The 16,236-nt window shown below is 34.4% G+C and overlaps 1 protein-coding gene across 1 annotated transcript in view; it reads right to left on the bottom strand.

The window, feature by feature from the left end:
• Positions 1 to 13,671, bottom strand: part of zgc:91999 (uncharacterized protein LOC445104 homolog) — a 28,501-nt gene extending 14,830 nt beyond the window's left edge. Inside the window, exons 1-4 of the mRNA XM_056450531.1 lie at positions 13,491 to 13,671; positions 7,152 to 7,220; positions 4,392 to 4,548; positions 1,939 to 2,174 (exon numbers count right to left, since the gene is read on the bottom strand). Coding sequence (XP_056306506.1) covers positions 1,939 to 2,174; positions 4,392 to 4,548; positions 7,152 to 7,208 — 450 coding nt within the window. The 5' untranslated portion in view covers positions 7,209 to 7,220; positions 13,491 to 13,671. The remainder of the gene's footprint in view (positions 1 to 1,938; positions 2,175 to 4,391; positions 4,549 to 7,151; positions 7,221 to 13,490) is intronic.
• Positions 13,672 to 16,236: the final 2,565 nt, after the last annotated feature.

The raw sequence follows: 16,236 nt of genomic DNA, 5'->3' as shown, positions 1-16,236 counted from the left end.
ATATTGGTCTATTTATATTTTATTTTATAAAACTGTAAAATTTGATGCATTTAAGTTTATTGTAGACATGAATGAAACTGAATTTGAAATATACTGTAGATAAACATATCTGCAAATATTGACATTTGTAATTACAGTATAAATACAAAATTATTAGCCCTCTTGTGACATTTCAGTGATGTTTAACAGAGGAGATTTTTTTAAACATAATTGTATTTATAATTAATTTCTAATAGTATTCAGCTTAAAGTGCAACTCAAAGGCTTAACTAGGTTAATTTGGTTAACTAATATAATCAGGCAAGCCATTGGACAAGAGTGATTTGTTCTGGAGCCAATTGAAAAAAAATAATAAGAAAATATTTGATATTCAAAATATTATAATATTGCATATATACATATACACCTGACAAAAGTCATAGATCCCAGTTTTGAGAGCAACAATTAATAACTTGACTTCAAGTTGATCATTTGGAAAAGTGGCAGAAGGTTGATTTTTTTCCTTGAATCACCTGTTGAACTGCATCCCAATCATCACAAATACTGCAGAAGACCTACTGGAACCAGCATAGAGCCAACATTCTCACAGAAATCAGTCAAGTTTGGTGAAGGAAAAATCATGGTTTGGGGTTACATTTAGTATGGGGGCGTGCGAGAGATCTGCAGAGTGGATGATCAACATTGACAACCTGAGGTATCAAGACATTTGCGCTGCCCTATACATTACAAACCACAGGAGAGGGCAAATTCTTCAGCAGGATAGTGCTCCTTCTCATACTTCAGCTTCCACATCAAAATTCCTGAAAACAAAGAAGGTCAAGGTGCTCCAGGATTCTGTTCCTATTTACTGTGACCTATTATGTGAAGCTGCTTTGACACAATCTACATTGTATAAGCGCTATACAAATAAAGGTGAATCGAATTGAATTGATTGGCCAGCCCAGTCACCAGACATGAACATTATTGAGCATGTCTGGGGTGAGATGAAGAAGGCATCTCTGGGAGTCCTGCAAGAACGCTTTCTTTGCCATTCCAGATGACTTTATTAATCAGTGATCAGTGAGTCAGTGAGTCAGTGAATCAGTGAGTCATTGCAGAGATGTATGGATGCAGTCCTCCAAGCTCATGATGGAGTCAGACACAATATTCATTCTGTTTCCACTGCAGCATGACCACATATTCTATACTGGACATTATTTCTGTTAAGTGACAAGACTTTTGTCTAAGCAAAGTCAGACCTTACTGTCCTTACTAAAAATCAAGCCATGATCATATTTTATTTTGGTCAAATAAGCATAATCTAGAGGCCTTTACCTTTCATATAAGCCACTTCTGATACCAAATGACCAACTAGAAGTCAAGTTATTATTTGTTGTTCCTAAAACTTGAATAGACGACAAGACTTTTTTCAGGTAGTGCATAAATACTACAATATATATTATAAATATATTTTTTACATTCTTTTTTTCAACCAAACTAAAAGAAATAAGAATTTCTCCAGAAGAAAAATATAATAGGAAATACTGTGAAAATGTCCTTGCTCTTTTAAACATCGCTTGGGAAATATTAGGGGGGAAAATACAGGGCTAATAATGTAGTCTTTAACTGTAGATGTGAATAAAAATGTAAAGATTTCAGGAAAAAAAGGCTTTTAATGTTTGTATTGTAATTGAAATCTGAAGTTTAATGAAATAAGCTCCTGAATTTGTATTTTGGATGTTTTCTTTCTCTTAGTCTGAAAGAAGAAATGTTATGAAAGTAAAATAGAGCTTAAAACTGACCTGCAAAAAAATAAAACAATATAGTTTTTCCTGTCTTAATGCACTGATACACTGAGTGGGGTTTTGAACCAATGGGAGGGCAAAGAGTTCATCTGATTAACGGCTGTTAACCAGAAGCAGTCTGCGCCCTCCAGCGATTATCAGCGGTTCACCCTCACCTTCTTTAATCTTTTCACCCAGGGCTTCTGAGCGCGTGAGAAAGCCGTCTCGAGGTCATAAGACTCTCTGAATCCGCAGAACATTTTCTTTGGGAACGTCTCCTTCTGCCATGAGTGGATGCGCTCTCCGTCTTCTGAAACCAGAGACTGGGAGACTGAGGTGTGAAGCGCAGACAGACGTTCAGTGGAAGAGAAAAAGCACTGCCAGGCCCGCAACAGAGACCCGTACATCGGCCCTAAGACAGAAAACAAACACTTTAGTGAAAATCAAAAAAAACTTACAGTCTGCATGAACCAGAAGCTGCTCCTTATTTATTCATATTGTGACGCAGTTCCTAGAGAAAAGCAATATTAAATGAAAAACGGTGGGTGTGGCTTGTTCTTTTTCACTGCGAGATGATTGGATGTAGGGAAGTACACGTAAAAGTTATACAGAAAATTATATATATATATTTATTTATTTATTAATGAAATATATTAAATTAAAAATAAATGTTAAATATACTGACCCCTATTAATGATTTTGTGGTCTAGGGTCACATTTATTAATTTGGGTGATTGTATTGAAGATACATATTTTATTAGGGGCAGCATGGTGGTTTAGGTTAGCACTGTGGCCTCATAGTAAGAAGGTCGCTAAATTAAATCCCGGCTGGGCCAGTTGGCATTTCTGTGTGGAGTTTGCATGTTCTCCCTGTGTTGGTATAGGTTTCCTCCGGGTGCTCCGGTTTCCCCCGCAGACCAAACACATGCGCTATAAGTGAATTGGATGAATTAAATTGACTATAGTGTATGAGTGTGTGTGTGAATGAGTGTGTATGAGTGTTTCCCAGTACTGAGTTGTGGCTGGAAGGGCATCCGCTGTGTAAAACATATGCTGGAATAGTTGGCGGTTTATTCCACTGTGGCGACCCCTGATAAATAAGGCACTAGGCTTTCCCCAGGACTCAAACCCACATCCTTAGCTTTATCAAAACTAGGCATGGGATGATAACTGGTTTCAAGAATTACTATGGTTTGGAAAAATCAAGGTTTTAAAGAAGCTAAAATTTTCCTGTTACACCGTTTCAACTGAAATGTAAGTTTTTTGTGTGCGTGTGTGCTTTACAACTATTTTATTTAGGATTTGGACAATATCTCCAGCAGAAAAGCATCTTCATATCAAAAGCTAATGATCTGAAAATATCTGAAAAGCAAATCACTTATACACCGACATACACGCATGCTATACCTTAACAATGCAGTGGGGCTTTGCTTCATATCAGAAAAAAGAAAGATCTCCAAAGATGCCTTGATTTAGCCAATGATTTATTTAATGGAGTCAATGATTTATTTTAGCCTGACATGTCAGGGTTTAGCGATAAGGATTATTTTTCTAGTGGCCCGATCGGGCCAGTGGTTCAGATTTTTTCTTGCCCAGCCAAAATTTTCAGCAGCCCAACCAAAAAAAAAAAATGTTAATAGCTATTTCTTAGCCACATTTTTTTAAATAATGTGTCAAAAGCCAAATATAACTGTATACTTATAGTATTTATTTAAATACAACTGACAAATAAAAAAATTACAATTGATGAAACTAAATTAAAGAATAAACAAATAATAATTATATAGATAGATAGATAGACAGACAGACAGACAGACAGACAGATAGACAGATAGACAGATAGACAGATAGATAGATAGATAGATAGATAGATAGATAGATAGATAGATAGATAGATAGATAGATAGACAGACATGTTGAGATGTTGAGATCCCGTCCTACACATAATTCTCTCTTCATATAGGCGTATATATGGATATTACACAGCCATAATACACTGTGATATAGCCTGGTTCGTTAGATTGTTGGATCATATTGCTTTCTCACTGTAATCGAGTTCGTTTCAATTGAGCCAAGACCACCTCATTCAGGCGATCTCGGACCGGTAGATTTGGCGCAGATCCGAGCACGATTGCAGAATTCACACATGCACATATGACTGTGCTAACTGGGCAAACGAGACAGGTTCCGAAACAAACGTCTAGGTGTGAAAGCACCCCAACTGCACACAATTGACAGTCACAGCCAAATTAAACAAGTGACAAGGCAGCACTGGCCCGATCAAGCCAGTAATGATGATATATACTGTCCTGAGCATCTCATACGCTGGCCCTGGGCCATCGGGCAGTCCGTTTACTGCTCCAAAATATTTTTTACATTTTCTTAAAATAAAATATATTGTGTTCAATGCAGTAAAAAAGTAGTTTTTTCACTCAATGTTCAAAAAGAGCATATTTTAGAGCAGTAATCACAATACCTTGATATTTTTACCCAAGGTTACCTTACCATCAGAATCTTATACCGGCCCATGTACAATCAGCACCATGCTCTTCTATCAGAGCTACAGGAAAGAGCTACTCTGTGTTAAAACCCCTCATTTAAAGCTGAATGTGAGTAACAGTGTGCTCACGAGTCTCAGTGATGGACTTCCACTTGTCGCTCCATTCGGTCAGCTGTCGGGCGTACTGTCGCTCCACATGAGCCCGGTCCTTCATACACGCTATGATGTCTTTACAAGCCTGGTACGACTCTGATGTCCTCTGCACTGTCCGGACATAGTTTATTGGCTATAAGAGATAACAAAAAGAAACTAGAAATTAATTAGAAATTAAACTGATGTTATTTTTGCAATGAAACAATCTACAGTGAATTGTGTCCAGTATTTCTGCTGTACAGTGAGAATCTTCTTTCCAAATGTTAGATATTTGAAACAAGAACAGGTTAAATGAACTAATTTATTTTGTGACAAATGTCTTGTTTCTTAGACATTTCTATAAAGAGCAACTCTGATGTTGGGGCTGAAATCAGGATTGATAATAAGTGATGATACTAAATAGATAGACGCAATTCACTATTTATAAATAGTTAGTTTGTTTGTTTGTATTATTGAGCAATAGTGTTTGTATATATTGTGGCAATATAAGTTACAGAAAAATTAACAAACAACAATATAACAAAAGTAACATATATATAAATATATATATATATATATATATATATATATATATATATATATATATATATATATATATATAAAGTGAAATTTTCTTTAGTTGAAGTCAGAATTATTAGCCCCCCCCTTTGAATTTTTTTTCACAGTATGTCTGGTAATATTTTTTTCTTTTGGAGAAAGTCTTATTTGTTTTATTTTGGCAAGTTTTACATTTTTAAAACCATTTTAAGGTCAATAAATTAGCGCCCTGTCTACCGAACAAACCACTGTTATACAATGACTTGCCTAGTTACCTTAACTTGCCTAATTACCTTAGTTAAGCCTTTAAATGTCGCTTTAAGCTGTATACTAGTATCTTGAAAAATATCTAGTCAAATATTATTTACTGTCATCATGGCAAAGATAAAAGAAATCAGTTATTAGAAATGAGTTATTAAAACTATTAGAAATGTGTTGAAAAAAACTTCTTCAAGTTAAACAGAAAGTGGGGAAAAATATACAGGAGGGCTAATAATTCAGACTTCAACCGTACTATTGGTACTTATTATTAAACAAGCAAAATTTGAGCAAAAAAACATATTTACAGCATAAAATTCCATAGCATTTATTTTTCCTACACTGTAAAACATGTCTGTGATTTCAACAGTAAAAAACTGTAAAAATGCAACAGTAAAATTCCGTAACCTGGTTAACAGCATGTTTCCTTAATATATAGGGCAAGTAACAGTAAATTGACTTTCCCAGAATTCCCTGTATGGCACATCCCTTATTATGCTTTTTGTTGACATTATTATGGATCTTTTTAGTTGTTTCCCCATCAGTTATGTACATTAGAGATTTATGTTACATCTAATGTTGATAAACTGTTTATTTCATGACTTTAATGTTATGTGTGTTACCATACTGGTGTTTATTAGCTGTGTGAATGACACTGAGCACCTTCTATACACTGATACACTCTTCTGCTTGTGGGAAAAGTTGTTAGTGATGAGGATTGGTTCATTATGTAACTTATTCATCACCACCTGCATGTGGCTGTGTTAACGTGTCTAACTGTGAAACAAAATATGTGTGGAGATATTGATAAATCAAATTAAAGCCATATTACCTCTATAAATTAATGAAATACAGTAGTTTACCATAAAAATTAGAAATTACTTTTACGCTTTGTACCATATTTTTAATGGTAAAGTATTGGCAACCACAGCTGCTGTTTTTTTTCCCGTAAATTTTACGGATTTATTTTTTACAGTGTACTATAGAACCAGCTGAGGGCGAATTAATAGTGAGTACTGTAAGCTTTCATTTTTTGGGTGAACTATCCCTTTAATTGACAATTTAGTAAGTATTATTTTATACATTAGGGATGCGGTGGCGCAGTGGGTAGTGCTGTCGCCTCACAGCAAAAAGGTCGCTGGTTCAATTCCCAGCTGGGTCAGTTGGCATTTCTGTGTGAAGTTTGCATGTTCTCCTCGTGCTGGGTTTCCTCCAAGTGCTCCGGTTTCCATATACTGTAGGAGAATAGGGTAACCTAAAAGTGTCTGTAGTGTATGCGTGTGAATGGCATGCTGTGGCGACCCCAGATTAATAAGGGACTAAGCCGAAAAAAAAAAGAATGAATTTTACACACTATTTTATGTGGTGCCGCTTCTGAGGTTACAGTAGCTACTGCAGGCTACACAGAAACCTCACTAGATTTTGAAGTGTTTTCTCACCATGCTGAAGCCATTCAGTAAGATTTCCTACTGTAAATACAGTTTAAGTCAAAATTATTCACCCTCTTGTGAATATTTTTCTTTTAAAATATTTCCCAAATGTTTTTTTTTTATTAAGCCACTTTAAGCTCAATATTATTAGCCCTATTAAGCAATATTTGTTTTTGATTGTCTCCAGAACAAACCACTGTTATACAATGACATGCCTAGTTACCCTAACCTGCCTAATTAACCTAGTTAAGTTTTTAAATGTCGCTTTAAGCTGAATACTAGTATCTTGATGAATATCTAGTCAAATATAGTGTACTGCTATCATGGCAAAGATAAAATAAATCAGTTATTAAAACTATTATGCTCAGAAAATCTTTCCATCAAACAGAGATACAGGGGGGCTAATAATTATGACTTCAACTGTATGTCAAAACTTATTTTCTGTTTAGTAATATCTGCATTGCTAAGATACCATTAAAGGAGATTTTCTCATTGTTTTCATTTCTCTTACCATCCAGAAGCTGGTTTTGTTGATGTCCTCAGGTGGGCCTGTTGGAGGATCCGCCATGATCACAGACAGCTGAAAGGAAAACAAAACAAAACAGTCTGCTTACATGCATGTGTGAGGAAAGTGCATCCTTTATATTCTGGAGTATAAATACAGTATAGAACAGCAGAAGTCTTGAATATCCCACTGGCCCAGTTTCCTGCTTGTTGCACCAGCCTGGAGGCCACTGTTGCCCTACTTTTGTTTCATTCGCCTCGAACTATCAGAAGCGTTCTTGACACATCAGGTGACATTTATTCGGGGGCATCTGGGTTTGTTTGCTCATTTGTTTCCACAATCATGGCAAACAGACGCCGCTCGGCTGCAGCGTTTCACAGGCTTTTCAACCTTCTGCACGTTTGCGTTTCCCCGGGTCTGTTGTTGATGTTTTCATCATTTGTTTTGACATGTTGCTAAATGAATTACATGCTGCTGCTCCAAGTGTTTGTTCAGCAATAGTAATGCATGCTTGTACTGATGCTCTTTAGAAAGATTTTTACCTGACTTTCATCCACTTTAATTTATTCAGCCAATTTTCAAGACTTCACACACTCAAGAGATAAATATTATATAGTTATTACCAGGAATGCTCAGTTGTTTGTTATTTTTAATGGATTGAACATTTTGACCATATGAAAATCCATAAATTATGGCTCTATGAACCATCTCTTATGGCTCTTAGGAATAAATTTTCCATTATTATTTTAATGTTATGAATTTATTTCATTGCATTGTTTTAAATGTGAAAAAAATGTCTGCAAAATTGAAAATGTGCCGATCATGTTCTTATTTTTTTTTATGTATATACACTTGCCTGCCACTTTATTAGGTACACCTGCCCAACTGCTCGTTAATGCAAATTTCTAATCAATCACATGGCAGCAACTCAATACATTTAGGCATGTAGACACGGACAAGACGATGTGCTGCAGTTCAAACTGAGCATCAGAATGGGGAAGAAAGGGGATTTAAGTGACTTTGAACATGGCGTGGTTGTTGGTGGCAGACGGGCTGGTCTGAGTATTTCAGAAACTGCTGATCTACTGGATTTTTTACGCACAACCATCTCTAGGGTTTACAGAGAATGGTCTGAAAAAAAAGAGAAAATATCCAATGAGCGGCAGTTCTGTGGGCGCAAATGCCTTGTTGATGCCAGAGGAGAATGGCCAGACTGGTTCCAGCTGATAGAGAGGCAACAGTTACTCAAATAAGCACTCTTTACAAGCGAGGTCTGCAGAAGAGCATCTCTGAACACACAACACGTCCAACCTTGAGATGGTTGGGCTACAGCAGCAGAAGACCACACCCGGTGCCACTCCTGTCAGCTAAGAACAGGAAACTGAGGCTACAATTCACACAGGCTCACCAAAACTGGACAATAGAAGATTGGAGAAACGTTGCCTGGTTTGATGAGTCTCCATTTCTTCTGCCACATTCGGATGGTCGGGTCAGAAATTGGTGTCAACAACATGAAAACATGGATCTATCCTGCCTTGTATCAATGGTTCAGGCTAGTGGTGGTGGTGTAATGGTGTGGGGGATATTTTCTTGGCACACTTTGGACCCATTAGTTCCAACTGAGCATCGTGTAAACACCACAGCCTACCTGAGTATTGATGCTGACCATGTCCATACCTTTATGACCACAGTGTACCCATCTTCTGATGCCTACTTCCAGTAGGATAACACACCATGTCATAAAGCGAGAATCATCTCAGACTGGTTTCTTCAACATGACAGTGAGTTTACTGTACTCAAATGGCCTCCACAGTCACCAGAACTCAATCCAATAGAGCACCTTTGGGATGTGGTGGAACGGGAGATTCGCATCAGGGATGTGCAGCCGACAAATCTGCAGCAACTGCGTGATGCTATCATGTCAATATGGAGCAAAATCTCTGAGCAATATTTCCAGTACATTGTTGAATCTCTGCCACGAAGGATCAAGGCAGTTCTAAAGGCAAAAAGGGGTCTAACCTGGTACTTGTAAGGTGTACCTAATAAAGTGGCCAGTAAATGTGTATTCAGACGTATAAAAAAAAATGTACATGGCAAGCTAAAACATAGGCCTAATGTAAAATTTCATTAAAACTCACAATGTCTTGTTTTCTTTGAAAACAAGGAATGACATATATTTATTATTATTGAATATTATTATTTGACAAGTTTATTTGGTCTGTGTGTTTTTAATTACGATTTTTATCATTTATAAATGCATAATTGTTATTTTTTTAAATCCTGTGGTTGTGGTAGGCAAGGGGTAATGTAATACTTGCTAAATTTACAATGTCCGAATTCATTGTTTTTTTTCTCCTTCAAAATGTAGCATTTCCAGGCCCCTAAAACACTGTTTGCATGTATCATAGATGTACACAGTATTACAGGGTCTAAAACCACCCAGCGACAGGACTCAATATAGTAAATGAAGAGCAACAATCCCTATGATCTACTTGATAAAAATACTCACCGAGTCTATGAAACTGGTCCACAAATCACTGCAGCTTGACTGGATAATTCAAATTAAGAAAAGACCTAAATTGGCTCGAGGGCTGTTAATGTGAGGTCATTTCAAATGACATACATACAACGACAAAAATGATAGAATATTTAATACAGGATTATTAAAGTACATTTTACAACAAAAGACACATCAAATTCAGCATTTCACCTGCAGTCGTGGGCAACACGGTGGCGCAGTGGGTAGCCTCACAGCAAGAAGGTCGCTGGTTCAAGCCCCGGCTGGGTCAGTTGGCGTTTCTCTGTGGAGTTTGCATGTTCTCCCTGTGTTGGCGTGGATTTCCTCCGGGTGCTTCGGTTTCCCTCACAGTCCAAAAACATGCGCTATAGGGGAATTGGGTAAGCTAAAATTGGCCGTAGTGTATGTGTGTGATTGAGTGTGTATGGATGTTTCCCAGTGATGGGTTGCAGCTGGAAATGCTGCGTAAAACATATGTTGGATAAGTTGGCGGTTCATTCCGCTGTGGCAACCCCAGATTAATAATAAAGGGACTAATTCGAAAAGAAATCGAATGAATGAACTTGCAGTCGTCATAAAGACTTTAAGACAATGAAAAAAAAAACTTAAATGTTAAAATTAAAAATAAATAACAAACAAATCAGCATTTCACTTCTACTCATTCATTTATTAATTTTTCTCCGGTTTAGTCCCTTATTTATTAGGGGTCTCCACAGTGGAATGAACCTCCAACTATTACAGCATACTTTTTACACAGCGGATGCCCTTCCAGCCTGGAAAACACCCATACACACTCATTTACACACATACTGACTATGGACATTTTTAGTTCATCCAATTCACCTATAGTGCATGTGTCTGGACTGTGGAGGAAACTGGAGCACCCTGAGGAAACCCACGCCAACACGGGGAGAACATGCAAACTCAGAAATGCCAACTGGCCCAGTCGACACTCAAACCAGCGACTTTCTTGCTGTGAGGCCACAGTGCTAACCACTGAGCCACCATGCTGCCCACTTCTAGTAATTTTTTTAGATTGCTTCTTAAAATCTACTTTCAATTCGTGAATCGTTTCTAAACATTTGATTCAGTCTTCAAACGTCTCCATGATCTCTGATAAATGTAATCAATGCGTGAATTTGCAGAGCTCAGTAAAGTCTGGCTGATAAAAACGGTTCTGGCTGTGATCCAGAGCATGCAACTGTCCATGTGAATCACTCTGAGATTTGCTGCATGCACGACTGCAACTGGACACCATCAGCAATGTTGATAAGCATCTCTGAAATGTGCTGTCATGATGAATGCCTTAAGCACAAAAGGCTTACAAAAACTAAGCAAATTAACAAACTAGCTGATTAACAGCACCAAAATAATGAATGGACGTCGCTGCATCTTCTTGTGTTAATATAAGTGTGTGTGTTTGTGTGTGTGTGTAGATACAGGAATCTGGGATCAGAAATAGCATTCACCCCTCCTTCCCAGAATTCCAGCCGAGCGACTCCAAATAAACAAGAGCTGGTAGGTCATCTTACACACACGCTCTGCAAAATACATCCATAACAGACTTCATTTTTACAGGAGCGATATTTGCCCTTAGGAGTCATTTTCTATTAATGAGCCCATATGTCATTCTAATAAGACGCCAACTGTGTCAAATTAAATATATTCACTAAAAATGATCACTGCTTAGTGTGCTGTAAACCAAAGACATTGTACCTAAAATAAAACGTTAAGACAGCAGAGACAGATTCAAAATAGGAGAAATTCACTATAAAAATGTCACATGAGTTCACATGAATCCAAAGCCCTGACTGCAAACTCAGGACATAACACTTGACACATGAACAGGGAAATCACAGTTGCATCTGAAATACAGGGTTTCTGCAGGTTTCATCAAGTCAAATTTAAGACTTTTTAAGACCATTATGAATGATGTTTTAGACTTATGCAGGGCTAAACACTAAGGATTTTTGGTAATGGCCCGGATGGACCAATGGAATTGGGAAAACAACAACTTGTAGTTATTTCTTATCCACATATTTCAATGTGTCAACACAAGAAAACTCTTAGTATATACACGTTTTTCAACATGATTTTCTTTTAATGACAAGTTTAACATTGTTAAAAGTATATTTATTATGAAGAAAACTACACGAATAATCATAAAATATATATTTGTTTGCTTTTGCTCCAAATTAATTGAGTATAACTCCTATTCAACCTAATGCGTTTCTGTTATAAAACCTTAAGTTTCATGTCTATTTATAAATATTATGTCCTCTCATACTTTCTTCTGTAAATAATTTTTATGTAAAGGGAAGATTATGTAAAGGAATACATATTGCTGTTATTATCATGAGGATTTGTGTAATTGTTTTTAGTTTTCTTTTCCTGATCAGGGAATTTAATGAAACAAATTTGCTGCAAAATGTCTAACAGCTGTGTTATAATAGTTGGTAACACTTTATTTTGATGGTGCATTTGAGTATTAGTATACCGTCTTCTTAATATTTGTTGATACTGCTGCTAAACAGACATTTAACTGACTATAAGAAACTTTGCAAGTACATGTCAACAACTTACACTAACCCCAACCTAACAGTCTACTTATAATCTAATGAGAATTAGTTGACATGTAGATGCTAACATTATTTAGATAGACTGATGGTGATTGGATGGGTTTGGGTCCGATTGGGGAACATTACTTCAACAACTTTTAAAATTAAGCCCTGTTTAAAATGATTTAACACCTACAACACAATATATCTGTGCATTTAATACTTTTTAAGGCCTAAAATTTTGTTTTTGAAATGTAAGAAATTAAGACTTTTTAAAACCCTGTGGATAACCTGTAAATATGACAAAACTACATATTAAAACATGCATACATTTCAGAGAAAATTATAACATCACATTTAAATCACCTTTTGAATGAATAATTACATCCAGTATTTATGTTATAGTGCATAACTATAAGCACAACATAATGATAGCACTAAAAAAGCCATTTAGAAGACTAAACATATACTTTAAAACATCACCTTAAGCTATTTATTTTTGCATAGCAAAGTTTAACATGTAAAATTCTGACTATACTACTAACAAAATCCTATTTTCCTGTACAGTTGCAATGATTCACAATCAACAATATCCAACAAATCAGTGTGCATTTACAAATGAGAAGTTGACGTGACATGCATCTAAAACTATTTGGTCACACTTTATTTTGATGGTCTGTTTGTTGAATTGAAGTTACATTGCATCTACATGCCAACTAATTCTCATTAGATCATAAGTAGACTGTTAGGTTGGGGTTAGTGTAAGTTGTTGACATGTACTTGCAAAGTTTCTTATAGTCAGTTAAATGTCTGTTTAGCAGCAGTATCATCAAATATTATGCAGACAGTCTACTAATACTCAAATGCACCATCAAAATGAAGTGTTACCAACTATTTTGCATGACTTTAAAAAATGCATGAAGAATTTACAAGCACATACTGGCAGAATTAATTAGGTATTTTGTTCAAAAGTATACAATTTACTATAAAAAGCAACTGATAAATGTGGATAAAAAAGAAATTACAATGACCAAAATATATTTTCTTATATTAACTTGTGCAGCACTTTATTTTACAGTTTTGCATGTACATGTCATATACTTATAGCAATTACAAAAACTAAGTAAAAACTAGGCACCCTAAGCCCAACTTAAACCTATTTATTTAACTTATACTATCAGTAATTTCTTATAAATGCACTGTAAAATAAAGTGCACCCAAACCTCCCCATAAACTGTAGTCAACCTAAACTTAAAAAGTAAATCTGACCTCTCCCTCCAAGGCTTTTTTTCTTCCGTTCTTTGTCCTCCTTCAGTTTCCTTCACTTCTCCCCCATATCTGTCTGTCTCTCGCTGTGTGTGTGTGACGTTCAGTCCAGTACAGCTGTCGCCGAGGTCCATATGTACATGCAAGTGTGTGTTTTCTTCCTCACACACACAGACACACACACATTCTCTCTCATCTCAGTGCAAATGAGTTGTCAGGTGTGAAATTTAAGTGTGTTATAGAATGTGAGTTATTTCAGCTCTCTGCCAATCACATCTTACAGTGAAAACTGGCAACATGTGAAGCAATTAGTGCGTTTACAGCTCAAAGGCAGTCACAGCGGCATCAAAAAGGTTTTAAGGAGGTTAAACACTTACTGTAACTTTGCAATACTGCATGAGTGCAGTTGAGGATTGTTTAATATCAGAGTTCATCGCTTCGGCAACAGGAACAGTGTCATGTAATCTCTACAGCATCATATTTGGCCGGACAAGACCTGTGGGAATCAAGGAATAGTTCATCCTAAAATAAAAGAGTAATTATTCACTCACCCTAATGGCTGATTCTTCAGTCGAGCAATAGTTGAACATACTGTTAAAAAGCATATGGTGAAATCAGACTGAAAAAAAGCCAAAATAATGAATTTAATTTAAAGTATAAACTTAAAGCATACAGTGAAAACACACTGGGAAAAAATGAATAAAGAATTTTTGTCAAGAATAAATTGGGAATAAACTGAAAGCAGACAGTGAAAACAGACTGAAAAAACAAATAAAGAAGAATAAATCGAGAATAAACTCAGCAAATACAGTGAAAACAGACAAAATAATAAATAATGAGTTTTAGTAAAGAATAAATACAGAATAAACTCAACGAATACAGTGAAAAACAGATTAAAACAATAAATAAATAAAGAGTTTTAGTCAAGAATAAAGTGAGAATGAACTCAACAAATACAGTGAAAACAGCCTGAAAAAAAATAAGTAAAGGATGTTTAGTCAGGAATAAATAGAGAATAAACTCAACAAATACAGTAAAAACAGACTGAAAATATAAATAAAGAAGAATAAATAGAGAATAAACTCAACAAATACAGTAAAAACAGACTGAAAATATAAATAAAGAAGAATAAATTGGGAATAAACTCAACAATTACAATGAAAACAAACAAAAAAAATAAATAAAGAAGAATAAATAGAGAATAAACTCAACAAATACAATGAAAACAGACAAACAAAATAAATAAAGAAGAATAAATTGAGAATAAACAACAAATACAATGAAAACAAACAAAAAATAAATAAATAAAGAAGAATAAATTGAGAATAAACTCAACAAATACAATGAAAACAGACAAACAAAATAAATAAAGAAGAATAAATTGAGAATAAACAACAAATACAATGAAAACAAACAAAAAATAAATAAATAAAGAAGAATAAATTGAGAATAAACTCAACAAATACAATGAAAACAGACAAACAAAATAAATAAAGAAGAATAAATTGAGAATAAACTCAACAAATACAATGAAAACAGACAAACAAAATAAATAAAGAAGAATAAATTGAGAATAAACAACAAATACAATGAAAACAAACAAAAAATAAATAAATAAAGAAGAATAAATTGAGAATAAACTCAACAAATACAATGAAAACAGACAAACAAAATAAATAAAGAAGAATAAATTGAGAATAAACTCAACAAATACAATGAAAACAGACAAAAAATAAATAAATAAAGAAGAATAAATTGAGAATAAACTCAACAAATACAGTAAAAACAGACAAAAAAAGAAGAATAAATTGAGAATAAACAACAAATACAATAAAAACAGTCAAATAAAGAAGAATAAATTGAGAATAAACTCAACAAATACAATGAAAACAAACAAAAAAAAATAAAGAAAGAAGAATAAATTGAGAATAAACTCAACAAATACAATGAAAACAGACAAAAAAAATAAATAAAGAAGAATAAATTAAGAATAAACTCAACAAATACAATGAAAACAAACAAAAAATAAATAAATAAAGAAGAATAAATTGAGAATAAACTCAACAAATACAGTAAAAACAGACAAAAAAAGAAGAATAAATTGAGAATAAACTCAACAAATACAATAAAAACAGACAAAAAAAGAAGAAGAAATTGAGAATAAACAACAAATACAGTAAAAACAGACAAAATAAATAAAGAAGAATAAACTCAGCGAATACATGAAAACAGACTGAAAAAATAAATAAATAAATAAATAAATAAATAAATAAATAAATAAATAACGTTTAGACAGGAATAAATTGAGAATAAACAACAAATACAATGAAAACAAACAAAAAATAAATAAATAAAGAAGAATAAATTGAGAATAAACTCAACAAATACAGTAAAAACAGACAAAATAAATAAAGAAGAATAAACTCAGCGAATACATGAAAACAGACAGAAAGATAAATAAATAAATAAATAAATAAATAAAGAACGTTTAGTCAGGAATAAATTGAGAATAAACTGAAAGCATAGAGTAAAAACAGACCAACAAAAAAAAAAAAAACGTTTTAGTCGAGAATAAATTAAGAATAAACTCAACAAATACAGTAAAAACAGATTAAAAATGAAATGAAATCAGTCAAGAAATAATTGAGAATAAATTCAACAAGAGAATAATTTATTCAAACCTCTTAAGCAGTGCTTATGTATCATCATATTCATCAATTATTGTACAGAACAATAGAAATATCTGATA

The sequence above is a fragment of the Danio aesculapii genome, chromosome 24 (assembly GCF_903798145.1).
Source record: "Danio aesculapii chromosome 24, fDanAes4.1, whole genome shotgun sequence".
NCBI classification, from domain to species: Eukaryota; Metazoa; Chordata; class Actinopteri; order Cypriniformes; family Danionidae; genus Danio; species Danio aesculapii.
This window is presented reverse-complemented; position numbering and strand designations above follow the sequence as displayed.